At 38.3% G+C, this 14485-nt stretch overlaps 3 protein-coding genes across 3 annotated transcripts; 1 reads left to right on the top strand and 2 right to left on the bottom strand.

The window, feature by feature from the left end:
• The first annotated feature begins 632 nt into the window (after positions 1-632).
• LOC145091521 (uncharacterized) lies at positions 633-2353 on the top strand. Its single transcript, XM_079029261.1, has 6 exons — positions 633-1009; positions 1087-1253; positions 1333-1435; positions 1525-1641; positions 1716-2010; positions 2089-2353. Exons 1-6 carry the CDS (start codon positions 737-739, stop codon positions 2202-2204), a joined length of 1071 nt encoding a protein of 356 aa, XP_078885387.1. The 5' UTR covers positions 633-736; the 3' UTR covers positions 2205-2353.
• LOC145091519 (uncharacterized protein At5g41620-like) lies at positions 2186-4937 on the bottom strand. The gene is made up of 2 exons (XM_079029260.1): positions 4305-4937; positions 2186-3802 (listed from the first exon to the last, which is right to left on the bottom strand). Exons 1-2 carry the CDS (start codon positions 4770-4772, stop codon positions 2348-2350), a joined length of 1923 nt encoding a protein of 640 aa, XP_078885386.1. The 5' UTR covers positions 4773-4937; the 3' UTR covers positions 2186-2347.
• Positions 4938-11105: 6168 nt separating this feature from the next.
• On the bottom strand, positions 11106-13789 carry LOC145091518 (F-box/kelch-repeat protein At3g61590-like). The gene is made up of 3 exons (XM_079029259.1): positions 13661-13789; positions 12828-12911; positions 11106-12436 (listed from the first exon to the last, which is right to left on the bottom strand). The coding sequence occupies exons 1-3, from the start codon at positions 13688-13690 to the stop codon at positions 11207-11209; spliced, it is 1344 nt and encodes a 447-aa protein (XP_078885385.1). The 5' UTR covers positions 13691-13789; the 3' UTR covers positions 11106-11206.
• Between the last annotated feature and the right edge of the window lie 696 nt (positions 13790-14485).

Genomic DNA, 14485 nt, shown 5'->3' with positions numbered 1-14485 from the left:
AGAAAAAAGAAACATTAATTATTATCATAGAACCTCTAAGCAATATCATATATGTATCATTAAGATTTTCTTCCCTACTCCATAAGACCTGAATTCTGATTTTCAACATCTTTTGTTGATGATTGAAGTCTTTTGATTCGAGTCTAATTTCGAAGATTTATGAAGATTATTGAAGATTTATGAAGAAAGAAGTAAAAAAGAAAGAAACAAGAACTCAATACTTCTTAAAGTCGTCTAATGTTGTTCAAAGATCGAAGGGTTTCATATAGATGATTTTTCTGATTTTAAGCAAAGAACGAAAGAAAGAAACTGTTACCAAGGAGCTCGACGATTCGTTATTTCCCCGACATCATTAAATTATTCACATGTTTAAATCATAATCACTGTTTGCGATATTGAAGGAACCTAAGCGTTATTTTTTCCCAAAAATTTCAGATTCGTGCTTGTGTTGTTGCTTTCTTTCGTTGATTCATAACCTAATACCATTTGAGCTAAAAAGTAAACCTGCGCAAATTAAAAGGCTAATAAAATTTTGGGCCTCTAGATTTTAATAGGCTTGTTTATGGGCATACTTGGAAAACCGGCCCTCACAAAAATAAAAGTAAACGCTTGAAGAGAAAGGTGAGGGGATGATTTTTGCAATTCACTCAAACTCAGGCATATACTTTTTCTAAAGGGGCGATTATCAGATTATGTTGCCATTGTGTATTAAATAAAGATAAGGTCAGGAACAGCCATGGAAGCCGAGAAGAGCTTGGAGATTTATGAATTCGGTCCCTGTGAAGATTCCTACCAAATGGGTTTCTCCATTGGCAACCATTTCTCCAACCTCATAAGAAGCAGACTCTCCACGGACTCCATATTCAACCACCAACTTCTCCCTTTCTCTCAAACCCCACAAGCACAGTGCCTACTCCATTCTCTCTCCCACAACAATTCCACCAAGTTCCCAGATTACTGGAATGAAATGCGAGGAATCGCAAATGGATCTGGAGTCCCTTTTCTTCATGTACGCAGATTCATCTAATACATTTTCAATTTCCCCAATTCCGATTACAAAACGAGCGATTATGTTGCGTGTGTCAGATTATGATTTTAAACTTCCGGAAAGAGATTCTCCCGTTCATCCCAAAGTCAGAAAAAATTGAAGATGAAGAGACGATTGATGACTGTTCAGATATTCTTGTTGTTAGTGATACAATGGCTGTTGCAGCTCATAACGAAGATGCTAATGTCGCTCTTGTCGGCCATACGTAACCTCAAACTCTATAAATCCTTGTAACTGTTCATCTTTTGCTCGATTATCGATCCCCAATTTTATGACCATTGCAGATATCTGATTAAAGCAACACTATCTAATGGATTATCTTACACAGCTTACACATACGCAGGCGAGCTCCCAAGCTGCGCATTTGGTTTCAATAACCATGGTCTGGTACTGAATTACTCACCCTCTCACTTATACATTGTCACAAACGCAAAAACATGGATTCAAAGCTGATAAAAATGGCACTTTTTGTGTAGGCATTTACACTAAACTCAGTACCACCAACCGATTCAGAGATTGTAGCAGGTGGGATTGGCCGGAACTTCATTTCTAGAGACCTTCTTGAAGCTACAAGCATCGATGATGCAATTAGTGTAAGTTTCAGGTTTCTTTAGATCAAGTTAACTTTTTTCTGGTGTGTTTTGACTATATCAAGGCTTTTTGACAGAGGATTCGTTCATCACAAGTTTCAATCGGACACAGCTATAATTTGTTAGATGTAAACTTAAGAAAGATCCTGAACGTTGAGACTGCATCAAGTCAACGAATTTCAGTTCATGAAATCGGGTCAACCCCTTTCTTCCATGCCAATATGTACATTCATCTTCAAGTAAACCAGGTACACGATCAGAACTCAATAAGCAGACAAAACCGAGCAGCTTTGCTTCCCAAAAAGTCAAAGGTTGACCTTCTTTCACTCCTTGGAGACTCGGGTGATCAAGAGTATCCTATCTATATGCAAGGTACAACATTTAAACATGTTTCAATGCATAAAATGAAAATTCTATGTTCTTGTTTTCTAATTGCATGCATGTTTTTAGGTCCAACCCTTTACACCTTATGTACGGCTGTGATTGATTTGGATGAAAGAACAATGACAATAATCAAATCCAATCCAAAACAAGGCGTAGTCTCGTATATTTTCAAGATCGCTTAATGTTCATAAATCTTTGTTTATTTGATTGTTTTGACAATTTTGTAAGGAATATAAGCATATTATGGTATTGAAAACTGGAAAAACATGTTACAATGATATGTAGATTATGCACACGAAGAAAGAAAAAGAAACAAATAATACGTTTAGAATGAGATCTTGTTAGATTTAACCCGAGTGCCTGATCTTTGACCCCGCGTTCGTGCTTCGAGTAGCTTTGACTTTAAGCTTGTTTGGTCCTTTGACTCGGGTGTGACTTTTGACTTTGACTCGGAAATCTCAAGATCTTCTATGGGTAGCTTCGTGGTCCATCCTCGAACGGGACTTGGATGACTTTCCCATACGGGTTTACTACCAGGGGCATCTAAGTCATTTCCCGTTTGCAAATAGTGATTTTTTAGTAAACTATCCAAGTATTTCGAGTTCAAACCTACCTCTTCGGTTATTTCTACATGGTTTTCCTCTTCGGTTTTTATTTTTGTCTCTTCTTGACCTAATATCGCCTGAGCCATTTGTTCTTCAAACTTCACCTGCAAGCTAGAAGAATCACGACCCTTTCCGGTTACTTGGGTCGCAAGTTTCTTCTTACCGTGATCCGGTTTCGTAGTTGAATTTACGATTTCGCCCTTCCCACGGGCAACCGGTTTATCGAGCTCAAAACAAGGTGAATCACCACCATCTGAAGAACCATCATCACCATCATCAGGAGGAGCACTAGCCGCCAAATTCAACGCGATCGACTCAAGCGAATGCCGCCTTCGAGCCGTGGGTCCCACCGCCGATCCCGACCCCCGTGCACCATTTCGTTTCGCATCAAGGAAAGTTTCGATTTCTGAACTTAACTTTTCAACTACCGAGTTTTTTTTCGTAGTTTTTTCTTGATTTGTTTGCATTCGCTCATCGAGCCAAGATTCGGATATATGGAGAATCAAACCGTCACGCACCGCTCTTTTATCGGGGTTTATATGCTTAAAATTATGCAATTCTTGTTCATAGTTTTTAATCCCCCAAGCGAATTCGTCGCAGAGATCTTCCAAAATTACCCTTGATCGTCTCTCATTTTCTAAGTCACGTAACGCGTTTGCGAGGGTCGTTTTCGTCTCGTAAAGCTCCCGAGCCAATTTCCTATGAAGTGTCTCCGACCGTTTTCGTAATTTTCTTTCATCTTCAAGCTCGTCTCTCACGGACTGACCTTGTTTATCTTGTGAAATTTGATTCATAAGATGTTGAATTTCATGGCGATCAGACTGTCTCTCCCGGGCCAGTTCTTTGATTTTGGCCCGTGACAGGTCTAGTTCGCGTTTTAAAGCGCGAACTAGGTTTACGTTTGTTGTGTGTTGTTCTTCAAGAGTCCAAATTCGATTTAAAACTTTAAGAAGCTCGGTGGATGTTTTGAGATTGTAATTTGTTTCTCCGTTTCCTCCTTTGAATTCTATAGAACTTGTGGGAGTGACAGCTGGATTGTAAGGTGCGACCTCCATTGAACTACTTCCATAACTTGCAGGTGAGACTGCTCTAATGGCGGTTTGATTTCTTTGAGTCGTTCGGTGATGTTGCATCAGTGATGCCGCCACGTGTCTTCTCAGAGTACTAGCACTCCCCTGCATTCATTGTAAATCATATTGATAGTATTAATTCTGGTGAAACAAATGATCGAGAAAACCTAGAGCAAGCTCCGGCCACCACCCCGTTAGGGCGGCGCCACCAGTTAACAAACAAGAGTGTTCCGATTTTGGTTAGGATTCTGGGAGTCTCAGTTGTCAAAAGGTACCGAAAGTAATTTTTTTTTTTTTCTGTGAAATGTTAAGGTATTAAAAGCTTCTAACTTATGTCGATAACCTAAATGGCAAAATTCATAATTGAAATGGGAATAAATGTGATCCGAAGAATTCTGAAATAAGGAAAAGACACTTCAATTATCATTAAAGGGAATGATCCCCACCATCCATGACACATCGTAATCAAGAATTTAGAAAATCCATCGATGGATCAAGTAAATCAACAAAGTTTGCATATCAGATCCATTAACAAGATAGAAAGAAGCGTCATAGAATCACGACAATCAAGATTTTAAGAGGTAAAGCATAGAGAAATGATTTTTACCAGATCAGGGGAAGCAGGGGAAGGATCATGGTTATCTTCGAGAAGATGATGCCGGAGGTGATGATGGTGATGGTGTTGGAGCTGCTGATACCGGTGGTTCCTCCTGTTCCCTCCGCCTCCACCACCGTTGTGCATTTTAGCAAAAGGAAGTCTGTACTGGTGAAGCTCCCAAAAAGTGGCAGCAAGCTTTCTAGCAGAAGCAGAAGGAGGCAAAGAAACTGTGAGACTCAAACCAGGGTTTTCTTCCTCCTCTACTTCCAACTCTCTATCTTGCGCACCGCCGACGCTATCTTGCGCACCACCGTTGCTGATTTGAACAGGGAAGGGCAAAACAGGGGTGAATTGTCCGCCTCTTTTGCCTGCTATTCTCCTTAATTTTTCCCCTAAATTTTGTTGCTTTTTGGGTGGTGGCTCCTCCTCCTCCTCTCCCCCACCTTTTTCTTCTCCTTCTTCACCCCCCTTTTTCATCTAACTTTTTCAACTTTCTCTCTCTACCCACCACCAACTTTTCTCTCTCTTTGAATTTTTGTTTTTGTTTTTTGTTTTGTTTTTTATTCTGATTCTAACATCAGTTGAGAAGGGTGGCTTCTTTTTCTTCTGTGTTGTTCTTGTTCTTCAACAGTGTGGAAAATGGAAATGTGGTCGAATCATATCTGTGTGGCCGGCCTGTGGGGCCCATGGGTTTTCATGGCGAAAGGTCCCAAACGTTGGTTTTAAATTATGGAATTGTGTGGGGGTGTGGGGTTCGTCCTATTTTACGCAGTGTCTATTTGTCTGTTCATTACACCTTGAGAAAGAGAAGTTCAGTATAATCAAATAATCAATCTTTTTCTCACTTCGTACATTATTCAAAAAGATTGTTTTGGTGCGTTATCTTTTGTCAACCACGCGCTACTATCCGTTATCGATTATTGGTAAAGTTGTTTAAAACTCTAATATAAAAATTAGAAATCAATTGATTTTTCTTTTAGGATATTGATAATAAGGCTTCATCATTGTTACGTTTGATATTTATTAGATCCATTGTATATATATGTCTTGAACACCTTTTTTTTAAATATAATAAAACTTTTAGTAGCAAGATATAATAAGTGTAATTGATCCCGTAATCATAATTCTATCGATCCAACAAGATTATAGGCATGTTCGGTCGCAAGCATTTTAGAATTTTCAGGAGCTATTATATTTTAAACAAAAAACTCAAATTAAAGAAAAAACTTTGTTTGGCAGCACGAACTTAAAGTTTTTATTTTAAACAGAAAACTATGAATCTAAAAAGTGTTTCAACTAACGTTTAGGTTGTAGGTATACCACCTGCTTTTACCTTGATGCCTAAGGTATGAACTGAACAAAGAAGAAAAAAAAAATCAAGAATGAAGAATTACCTTGTGAACTTTATTGTTGGAAAAGTCAATTTAAACATCCTAAACGTTAACATTATTTATACTAAAAAAATAGAATCCTCATCTAATACTAATACTAGGAAAAACAACATTCTAAAATCAAAGTTATCATAATATAATAAAACTTTCTTTATTAACTAACCGATTAATCCAATAATCACCCCCTTAATCGGTTTGTCCACACATATCCCTTACAATTGTGTTTCTCCGCTATTAACCACCGACGAACACCACCACATTCACAACCTTTGTTCACCATCTTCCCGAGCCATCCCGACTTTTCCCGGACACCCGACCTCCATCTCGGTAGCATCCAAAGTCTTCTATACCTTTTGATTGTTCACAACATACGTAACATGTACCATGGCATCTTGTTGGATACGTTCATTACAATCTCGATTTTTCCCGGATTCACAATCTCTCCCTGGCCAGATCCAAAGTCATCCGATTTGAACTTCCACCGCCATAATGTTCACACCGTGTTGTTTCTCAATTCTCTTCCTTTGTTTCGATCACCTTTGCTCAAAGAGGCATCTCCACCGACTAAGAAAACATAGCCACTCGCTCCACCGTTTTCTTTCAATCTGCCAAACGAACTGAATTCAAAGCTACCTGCTTTGACGAATCATTCTCACCCGCTTTTCACACACATACGTCGGTATCCTTATCACGAACAAGTCAGACTTTCTTCCTCGCTAATCATTGTTGTCCGATAAATGTAGACACAACCCTTTGATTTTTTATGCCTTTTGATTTCAACCGATCAACGTCTTATTCTCTTTTTTTACAATCCCGACCTAATCAAACTTGTTCTGAGAGCACTTTTCCACCGAACAACAAGACAAGGTCACGACCACCTTTGTCGTCTTTCGTCGCCCGCAAAACGAACCGAATCAAAGTCACCCGCTTTGACGTCTTTCCATCGGTTTATTTCATGCCTCCGGTTAGTCTCCCTCTTCCTTAGAACAAGCCCGGTCAAGAGAAATCAGAGCCGCTGTTGAGATGCTTCAACTCGCGCTCAAAAACAATCTACACCCCCTTAATTCGAACTCGGTTCCCACTGCGTCCGCCCTGCAGCGAAAGGCTATAGTTTTCTTGAAACCGACTCTCAAACCGGCTGCCCTACGCTCTAGTCTCTGATACCAAATGTAGGTATACCACCTGATATTACCTTGGTGCCCAAGGTTTGAACTGAACAAAGAATAAGAAAAGAACAAGAATGAGGAATTACTTGGTGAACTTTATTGCTGGAAAAAGTTGATTTAAACATCCTAAACATTAACCTTATTTAATAAAATAGAATCCTTATCTAATACTATAACTAGGAAAAACAACATTCTAGAATCAAAGTTATTCTAATATAATAAAACTTTCCTTATTAACTAACCGATTAATCCAACATAGTTTGCTTGTAGTTATAGAGTCATGACCAGTGTCGTGTGATTTTGGGGTTCGATGTCGATGAATTATATGATGAAAACCACATATCATTATAGATGGATCGGTAGGCACTAGTGGGCCAGCTACCTATATGCGTTTATGATGTCTTACAATCGCAACCACCTTGTATGCGGGTTTCCCTTACTCTTCCCATAGGGAAACCCTTCCCATTATTTTGGCTTATCATGTGTGGATGACTCCCCGAACGTTGTTGAGTTTGGGTTAATTGTTAGATGTGTTGTGAGGATACTTGAGAAGGGATGTTATTTCACTCACTTGTATTATTTTACTGTTTACATATCATGCAGTTATATGGAGTCAAAACATATGTCTCATAGACATTTTAGTTTAACTTGTTATTTGATGTATGTTTCGGGTAACACTAGTAGAGATACGTGCGATAGAGACATTATGTTGTAGTTTGGGTTAATTGTTAGATGTGTTGTGAGGATACTTGAGAAGGGATGTTATTTCACTTACTGTTTACATATCATGCACTTATATGGAGCCAAAACATGTCTCATACACATTTTAGTTTAACTTGTTATTTGATGTATATCTCGAGTAACACTAGTAGAGATACACACAAGACATTATGTAGTATTTTAAGAGTTTATGAACTCCAACCCGTCTGTAACAGCCCGAAAACCAGGTACCCTTCTATTTATCCCTTCATCCTTATTATGTTCTCTTTTAGGGTTGTATGATTAGCGAGTACGCTGGGCGTACAAGGTGTACGTTGCGCGTACTCGTGCGCTTCATTTGGACGCGTTCACCCTCAGGTACGCTGGGCGTACCCAAGGTTACGCGGGGCGTAACCGGTCCAGACCTAAAAACCCTAATTCTTTTGGAGGGCTATAAAAGGAATGTGTGGCTCGACTTCTCAGCCACCATCCCTCAGAGAGAAACCCTAAAGAGAGTGTGCAACCGTTCTTAGGCCATTTGTGAGTATTCTAAGCTTGGTGGTGCCATTTCAAGGTAGCAAAGGAGAAGAGGAGCTCATTGGGGAAGGCTAGAAGTGGTATTCAAGTGCAGATCTGAGCTTAGCAAAGGTTGAGGCTTCATTTCAAGGTAAAAAGCTCAGATCTTGTCCTATAGTTCTTGTAATATGCTTCATGTACCATTTTCTAGGGTTTTAGTCCCAAAGGTGGAGACTTTTGAGCAAATGGTCTCCATAAGCTTAGATCCTTCGTATTTCTGGTCTATTTTGAGTTGTAGACTCATAAAAATGCAATCTTGGTCGTGAACATTGCACCATGCATGAGATCTAGGCCCTTGAGTTGGAATAGAGTGATGTTATGAAGTGTTGGAGCCTTTACAGCCATGCCAAGGCTTAAAGGTCTCGACTTTATGGGTATAGACGCATAAACAGAGCCGGATCTAGAAGTTGGAGTAATGGCTTAACCGATTAAGACCAGAAATGAGGAATGCTAAAGTCTGATGGTTACGCTGGGCGTAACTTCCAGTACGCGCAGCGTACTGGGTGGAGACCCCGATCCATGGGTTGGCGATGTACGCCCCGCGTACTCGTAGGGTTGACTTTCGTTGACTTTTTAGGGTTTTGGTCAACATGGGGACTTTGGGTCAAGGAGGGGTAAAATGGTCTTTTACCCTCTGAGGATTGGTGTTAAGGGGTAAAAGTTTTGTTATGAAAGTCTTTGAGTATTAATATGATATTTTTATGATTAGGCGAGGTAGAGTCGTCGTTGGATTTTGGGAGATAGCGAGTACGCGAGATCTTAGACTTTCCACGAGGTGAGTCTTCTCACTATACGTACCTTGAGTGGTATTCTGAGTTGACCAGAGGGTCTTATGTGCTTTGTATGAGATTATGTGTTATATTTGAGATTTTATGCTATGTGTTATTTGTATGCTGTATGACTATATAGACCGGACCGGAGGGTCCAACGATTCAGACCGGGCCAGAGGGCCCAATGAGCTATGACCGGACCGGAGGGTCCAACGAGCTGCGGGGCTGGAGGGTCCCACTGAGACATCTTGACCGGAGGGTCGGGTTAGCCTCGAGAGGCGTATTTGTGGTATGTGGTATATTGGGGAACTCACTAAGCATTATGCTTACAGTTGTTATGTTTGATGTCTCAGGTACCAGCGAGGACCGTGGGTAGGCGACGGCTTGACTCGTACACACTCACACCGATGGAGTTCACTTTTGAGAGATCTTGGGAATTTGTTTTGAAAACACTGTTGTTTCGGATTTGAAATTATGTTGTGATATACATTTTTGTTGTTTCTAAAAATTAAAAATTTAATTGGAAATTTTACGTTGTTACACCATCTCCATTTTCTAGACCTGGCAATCCGTGTCTGCGTGTCGTGTATTCGTGTCAGACACGAATTTACACGACACGAATTTGGTAAACACGAACACGACACGAACTATAAAACGTGTTTGGGGTGTCAAACACGAACACGAACGTAAAAAATTCATGTGACACGTGACACGACACGAATAGACACGTTTTTTTAACCGTGTTACACGAATACACGAATAAACATGATTTTAATGTCTTTTTAGCTAGGATGACAATAACATGCAAATAAACACGATTTTATGTTTTACGTAATCGGTCCCTAGTATTTTATACATATAAAATTTAACCCTAAAATATATATGTGTTTATACGTGTTACGTGTCAACACGAATTTTATCGTGTCTTATACGTGTCTAAACAGGTAAATTCGTGTTTGACACGTGTAAGACACAAACACGAATTTAAAATACGTGTCAGACACGAATAGACACGAAACACGAACTTCTAAAAGACATACACGGAAAACTCGTATCGTGTTCGTGTCGTGTATGAAATTGTCAGGTCTACCATTTTCCCCCATAAATGGAGTAAATAGTGTTTTATTTCTAACCGTACTCCATTTTCTACCACATTTTTTACCCAAAAAGTATATTTCTAGAATATTCCATTTTTATAACTTATATATATTGTCAAATATACCCATCTACTAATTAAACTCTATATTTATGATTAATTAATATAAATTAGTATATAACATGATATTATAAAACTATGTTCAAATTGGGCAAAAAAAACAAAAAAATAAAAAATAAAAAATAAAAAATCAGACACAGAGCATTGTTCTCAAGTGAACTACATTTGTTTAAAAGTCCCTAGACTTAAACTTAGATACTTTAAGTGATGAACCAATGAGGAACTTTAGCAATTGGAATTGATCAAGGTCGGCGATTAAGTTACTAACCATCATTTTCATCATCGTTATCCATTTTTGGGATGGTGCGATAACGTATACTCATAATAAGTCATATCTTGGATCTCTCAAGATATCAACAATGAGGAACTTTGCTTATTTTCTTGCGTATAAGAGTTTAACAATTTAAGTGTCTACAGTGAATTTACCATACAAAATTATTCATGGTGTCCCTACAACATAAGGGACAAATAAGTTTTGGAAAAATAACTATCCAATCCTCAATTATACCTGTTTGTATTTATAAACGGACCCCATGCATGTTTCACCCACCGAATATCCAACAAATAGTTTTAAAAAAATGATTCCGTTATATCATAGACATAGATATAGATATGTTAAGATTTAAGAACACAAGTTGTTGTCCATTGTGGCCCCGAAGAATGGCTCACAGCCATAATTATACGACCCAAAGCACCATGCGAAATCCGGCTCATGACCCAACCCAAAAAAAAAAAAGATCGCTTCACCAAAAGCCAAATCTTGAAACGGGTAAAAAATGGTGACATGGTACACCCCATGGGTCCTATGCCAGACCCGACCAGACCCTCGCCATTTCACATTTTGTCAAATCACTACACATGACATGGGTTCACCAAATAACAAGACAGACAATAATTCAAGATTTTAAATACCCATTAAAACCAACAAGAACGCATATGTTTTCCCAGAAGAAAAAAAAAACCAACATCAGATCAGATCATGTATAATAATAGAAGCAAAAATCGAGATTTTAAATACCCAAAAAGGGATTTTTTTTTTCTAAAAAAAAAAAAAACAAGATGCAAAAATTGTCTCAACAAGAAACCTCGATTCTTACAGATACTGAAGCCGAGGTTCAAAGCAAAATCCAGAAAAGATTTCAAGAGGAAACTTCTTATGCATCATACACCTTTGAGACCAAAACCATTGTCTTTTATCCATATCATACACAAGCAAAGCTGTCCCACCATAACTCTGTATATATATGAGATCACCACCACCACTACTAGCAAACACATCATCTAATTCCCCAAAACCCTGCACAAATTTATGAGGCATTCTGCTAATTTCCATCCATTCCTTCCCATTCAAAACCCAGATCCCAATTCCCTTAATTACCCCTGGTCTATCCTGTCTCCCAATACCCCCAACAAGCACAAGCTTCCCTTGAACACTCATCAACCTCCCACAAGTAAGCACACAAGGTGCTGGAATTACCGATTCCTCCCTCAAAACAGATTCCATTTTGTCAAGATTGTAAGTTATTAACCCATGAGAGTTCTGAAAATCAAATCTCCTCGTGCAAAAGACCAAAATGTACAAAACATTGTCACATATCACACTCACGTCCCCTGGTCTCCACCCGTGCATAGTCATCCCCATCACCGGGGTTAACCATGTCTTTTCGTTTGAGTTATAAACATGAATACAAACATCCCATAACAGGAAATCAACAGAAGATTGAATTGACCTGATGACAGAGATTGTGTATTTTGAGTTTGACTGGTCAACGGAGAATGCTAATGCGGTGTACACGGAAAAACCGAGGTTTGGTGGGTTCTTGATGGTCTCGTATTCGCGAGAAATAGGGTTACAAATGTACATTTCTTTACTGGTTTCATCATCCATGAAGCAGACAAGCCCACATGATGGAGCTATGTGCCATGTGTGATGCACCATGAATGGGAGCTCAAAGTTGTACCATTTTCGGAGACCCGAATCGTAAAGATAACCCACCGGTTCGACCGAGCTTGTGAACATGAAGTACCAGGTTTTTTCGGACAGGAAGTTAGCATCGTTTAAGGTGAATTTCTTGGAGTGGACGATTTGGTTCCATTTTTTGCAGACGCATGATGCTTTGAAGATGGCTGATAATGGGAGGCAAGCTAGGATTCTTTCCTGGATGTCGTCTGGGAGGATGTCAAATGGGACTGGGTTTTCTTCTTGTTTTTGATCGTTTTGTATGAGTTCCAAATTAGGAAGGAAAACCCCGGTTCCTTTTCTGGTGAATTCAGTCTCTTCGTCAGACCATGAAGCTTCATTCACATAGAAATTGAAAGACTCCTGAAACACAATCAAGGTAGAGGCAATTTCTTCTTAAAAAAACAAACCAAAAATGGGGTTGATTACTGCCGAATGATTTCGAAACTGTACAAATTAAAGGCAATATGACCTAAATTTTCTGCAATTTGAGTTCGTGATGGTGAAAAAAATAGCGTAACAGCAACAACATCTACCATTACCGTTAACTAATCTCGGTAGGTGAAACCTAATATGAGATCGGGGTTAAAGAAACGGTATCAAAATCCTTAAAGTTTGGCAAATTCGTAGTGAAATTGAGAACATGAAAAACATAGATCGATTATTTAAAGCATGTTAAGATCAAAATGAACCATAATAGACACCAATCACAGATACATAAAAATGAATTTCAAAAGGGGGTTAAAGTTCATACCATGGTGGGAACGACGAGAGCGACCGGAGCAGGTGGTGAGCGTTGAACCGGTCTCCAGACTTGCTTACAACCAGGTGGAGGTCTCTGTGTTCATCAGAAAAACACAAAAATTTCAGACAATTATAGGGAAAGCAGATAGATCCCAAAAATTGTTCCTAGGGTTTTTTTTGCCGATTCGATGGATCAATTCATTAAATGCCGATTATTGCCTTTAATTAACATCCCTTTTCGACCTCGCAGAAAAAACCGATGAACAACCTCGTGGTGCATTTGGGCCGGGGTACAGTGGGGGTTTGTGGATGCGTTACAAAGAGCGAGAAGAACAGTGACGTGGTCTTCTCTGATTGGTTGATGTATCCACGTGGATTATGGTTTCAAGGAGACAAAATTGGTGGTTTCTGCGACAAAATCAACGGTCCAAGACAATCCTCGCAGTGCGTGGATCACAAGAGTAGATCCTGGCCGTTGAATTTTACCGATCCCCCGCATCACCGAACCAATCCCGTAAATTGCCAGCAAATTTGTTTGATCGATCAAATCACATCATATGAACTTGGAAATCCTTTAATTTGCATCGATTTTGGTAATCTTTTAATGTTAAAATATGTATCGGTTAAATAATCGTGACAATTAAAACCATCAATTTAAAATGTATTCTTTCTTCCAAAGAGGAAATTGTTTTTTTTTTTTTTTTTTTTTTTTATCAAGAATTAAAGAATATGTGTATAACGATGTATGCAGCAATAGCATCAGACCTCGAAATCCCTATTGAGATGAGTGTATAAACATGTATATCAATGAGAAATAAGAACCAAAGATGTGTGTGTGCATACCTTGTATCTTAGCCTCCATGACCTATACATATCCGAAGGAGATGGGTATATGTTCTGTATCTAAAATGACAGAAAAGTTATTTGAAATTTTGTAATGATTTATGTGTTTTAGAAACACAACGATTTGGGCATTTATTTATATATATATATATATATATATATATATATATATATATATATATATATATATAAATGCATGGAAATGGATGGTATTTGAAATTTATTCACTTTAATCCTACAATCTCGAAGGCTCTTGGGGCAATCTTGCCATTCACGTGTTTTAGCGGTTGTTTCATATAATGTAATGTACTCGCATTTTATTTTATTTGTAATAAACCCATGTTTTACAAGTTGTTTCATATAATGTTTGCACGTGTTGTTTCTAATAGAGGATTAAGGTGTGATTGGTTTATATATATATATATTTTCTTACTTTTTCGTTTTATTTTGATTTTTTCTATTACCTAAACTAATAAAACGTTCTATAAGTGGAACTCACAAAATATATGTGCTTGAGTTGCTTTAAAAGCATATATATGTGAGTTTGTTTAGGTGCCGATCCTAAGCTTTTGTCGTGGAGGATACCATATATCTGATCGGCGTGTGGTGGAAATATTTCATTTGTGAAAACTTACATGTTTTTTCACAACGTTGTTGTAATATTTGCAATTTAAGTAATCATTATTACACAGTGTCTTGAATGTATAAAATATTTACAATCTAAATTAATTTTTGCATGTTTATTCTTTAATTAATGCATAAAAACGAATATAACTAAATTCAAAAATATGAATGTGTAAAAAAAAAAAATCTTAAAAACATACA

The sequence above is a fragment of the Lactuca serriola genome, chromosome 3 (genome assembly GCF_051521515.1).
Source record: "Lactuca serriola cultivar US96UC23 chromosome 3, Lser_US96UC23_V15, whole genome shotgun sequence".
Classification (NCBI taxonomy): Eukaryota; Viridiplantae; Streptophyta; class Magnoliopsida; order Asterales; family Asteraceae; genus Lactuca; species Lactuca serriola.
The sequence above is the reverse complement of the archived record's forward strand: the minus strand, read 5'-3'. Positions and strand labels throughout refer to the sequence as shown.

Excerpts from the sequence above, each read along its gene's own strand:
- LOC145091521 (XM_079029261.1), top strand. The coding sequence starts at position 737 with ATGGAAGCCGAGAAGAGCTTGGAGATTTATGAATTCGGTCCCTGTGAA. Across the intron at positions 1,010-1,086 it reads CTGGAGTCCCTTTTCTTCAT|ATTATGATTTTAAACTTCCG; the intron begins GTACGCAGATTC and ends TGCGTGTGTCAG. Across the intron at positions 1,254-1,332 it reads GTCGCTCTTGTCGGCCATAC|ATATCTGATTAAAGCAACAC; the intron begins GTAACCTCAAAC and ends TGACCATTGCAG.
- LOC145091519 (XM_079029260.1), bottom strand. The coding sequence starts at position 4,772 with ATGAAAAAGGGGGGTGAAGAAGGAGAAGAAAAAGGTGGGGGAGAGGAG. Across the intron at positions 3,803-4,304 it reads CCCCTGCTTCCCCTGATCTG|GGGAGTGCTAGTACTCTGAG; the intron begins GTAAAAATCATT and ends CAATGAATGCAG.
- LOC145091518 (XM_079029259.1), bottom strand. The coding sequence starts at position 13,690 with ATGTATAGGTCATGGAGGCTAAGATACAAG. Across the intron at positions 12,912-13,660 it reads CATGGAGGCTAAGATACAAG|AGACCTCCACCTGGTTGTAA; the intron begins GTATGCACACAC and ends TGATGAACACAG. Across the intron at positions 12,437-12,827 it reads CTCTCGTCGTTCCCACCATG|GAGTCTTTCAATTTCTATGT; the intron begins GTATGAACTTTA and ends ATTGTGTTTCAG.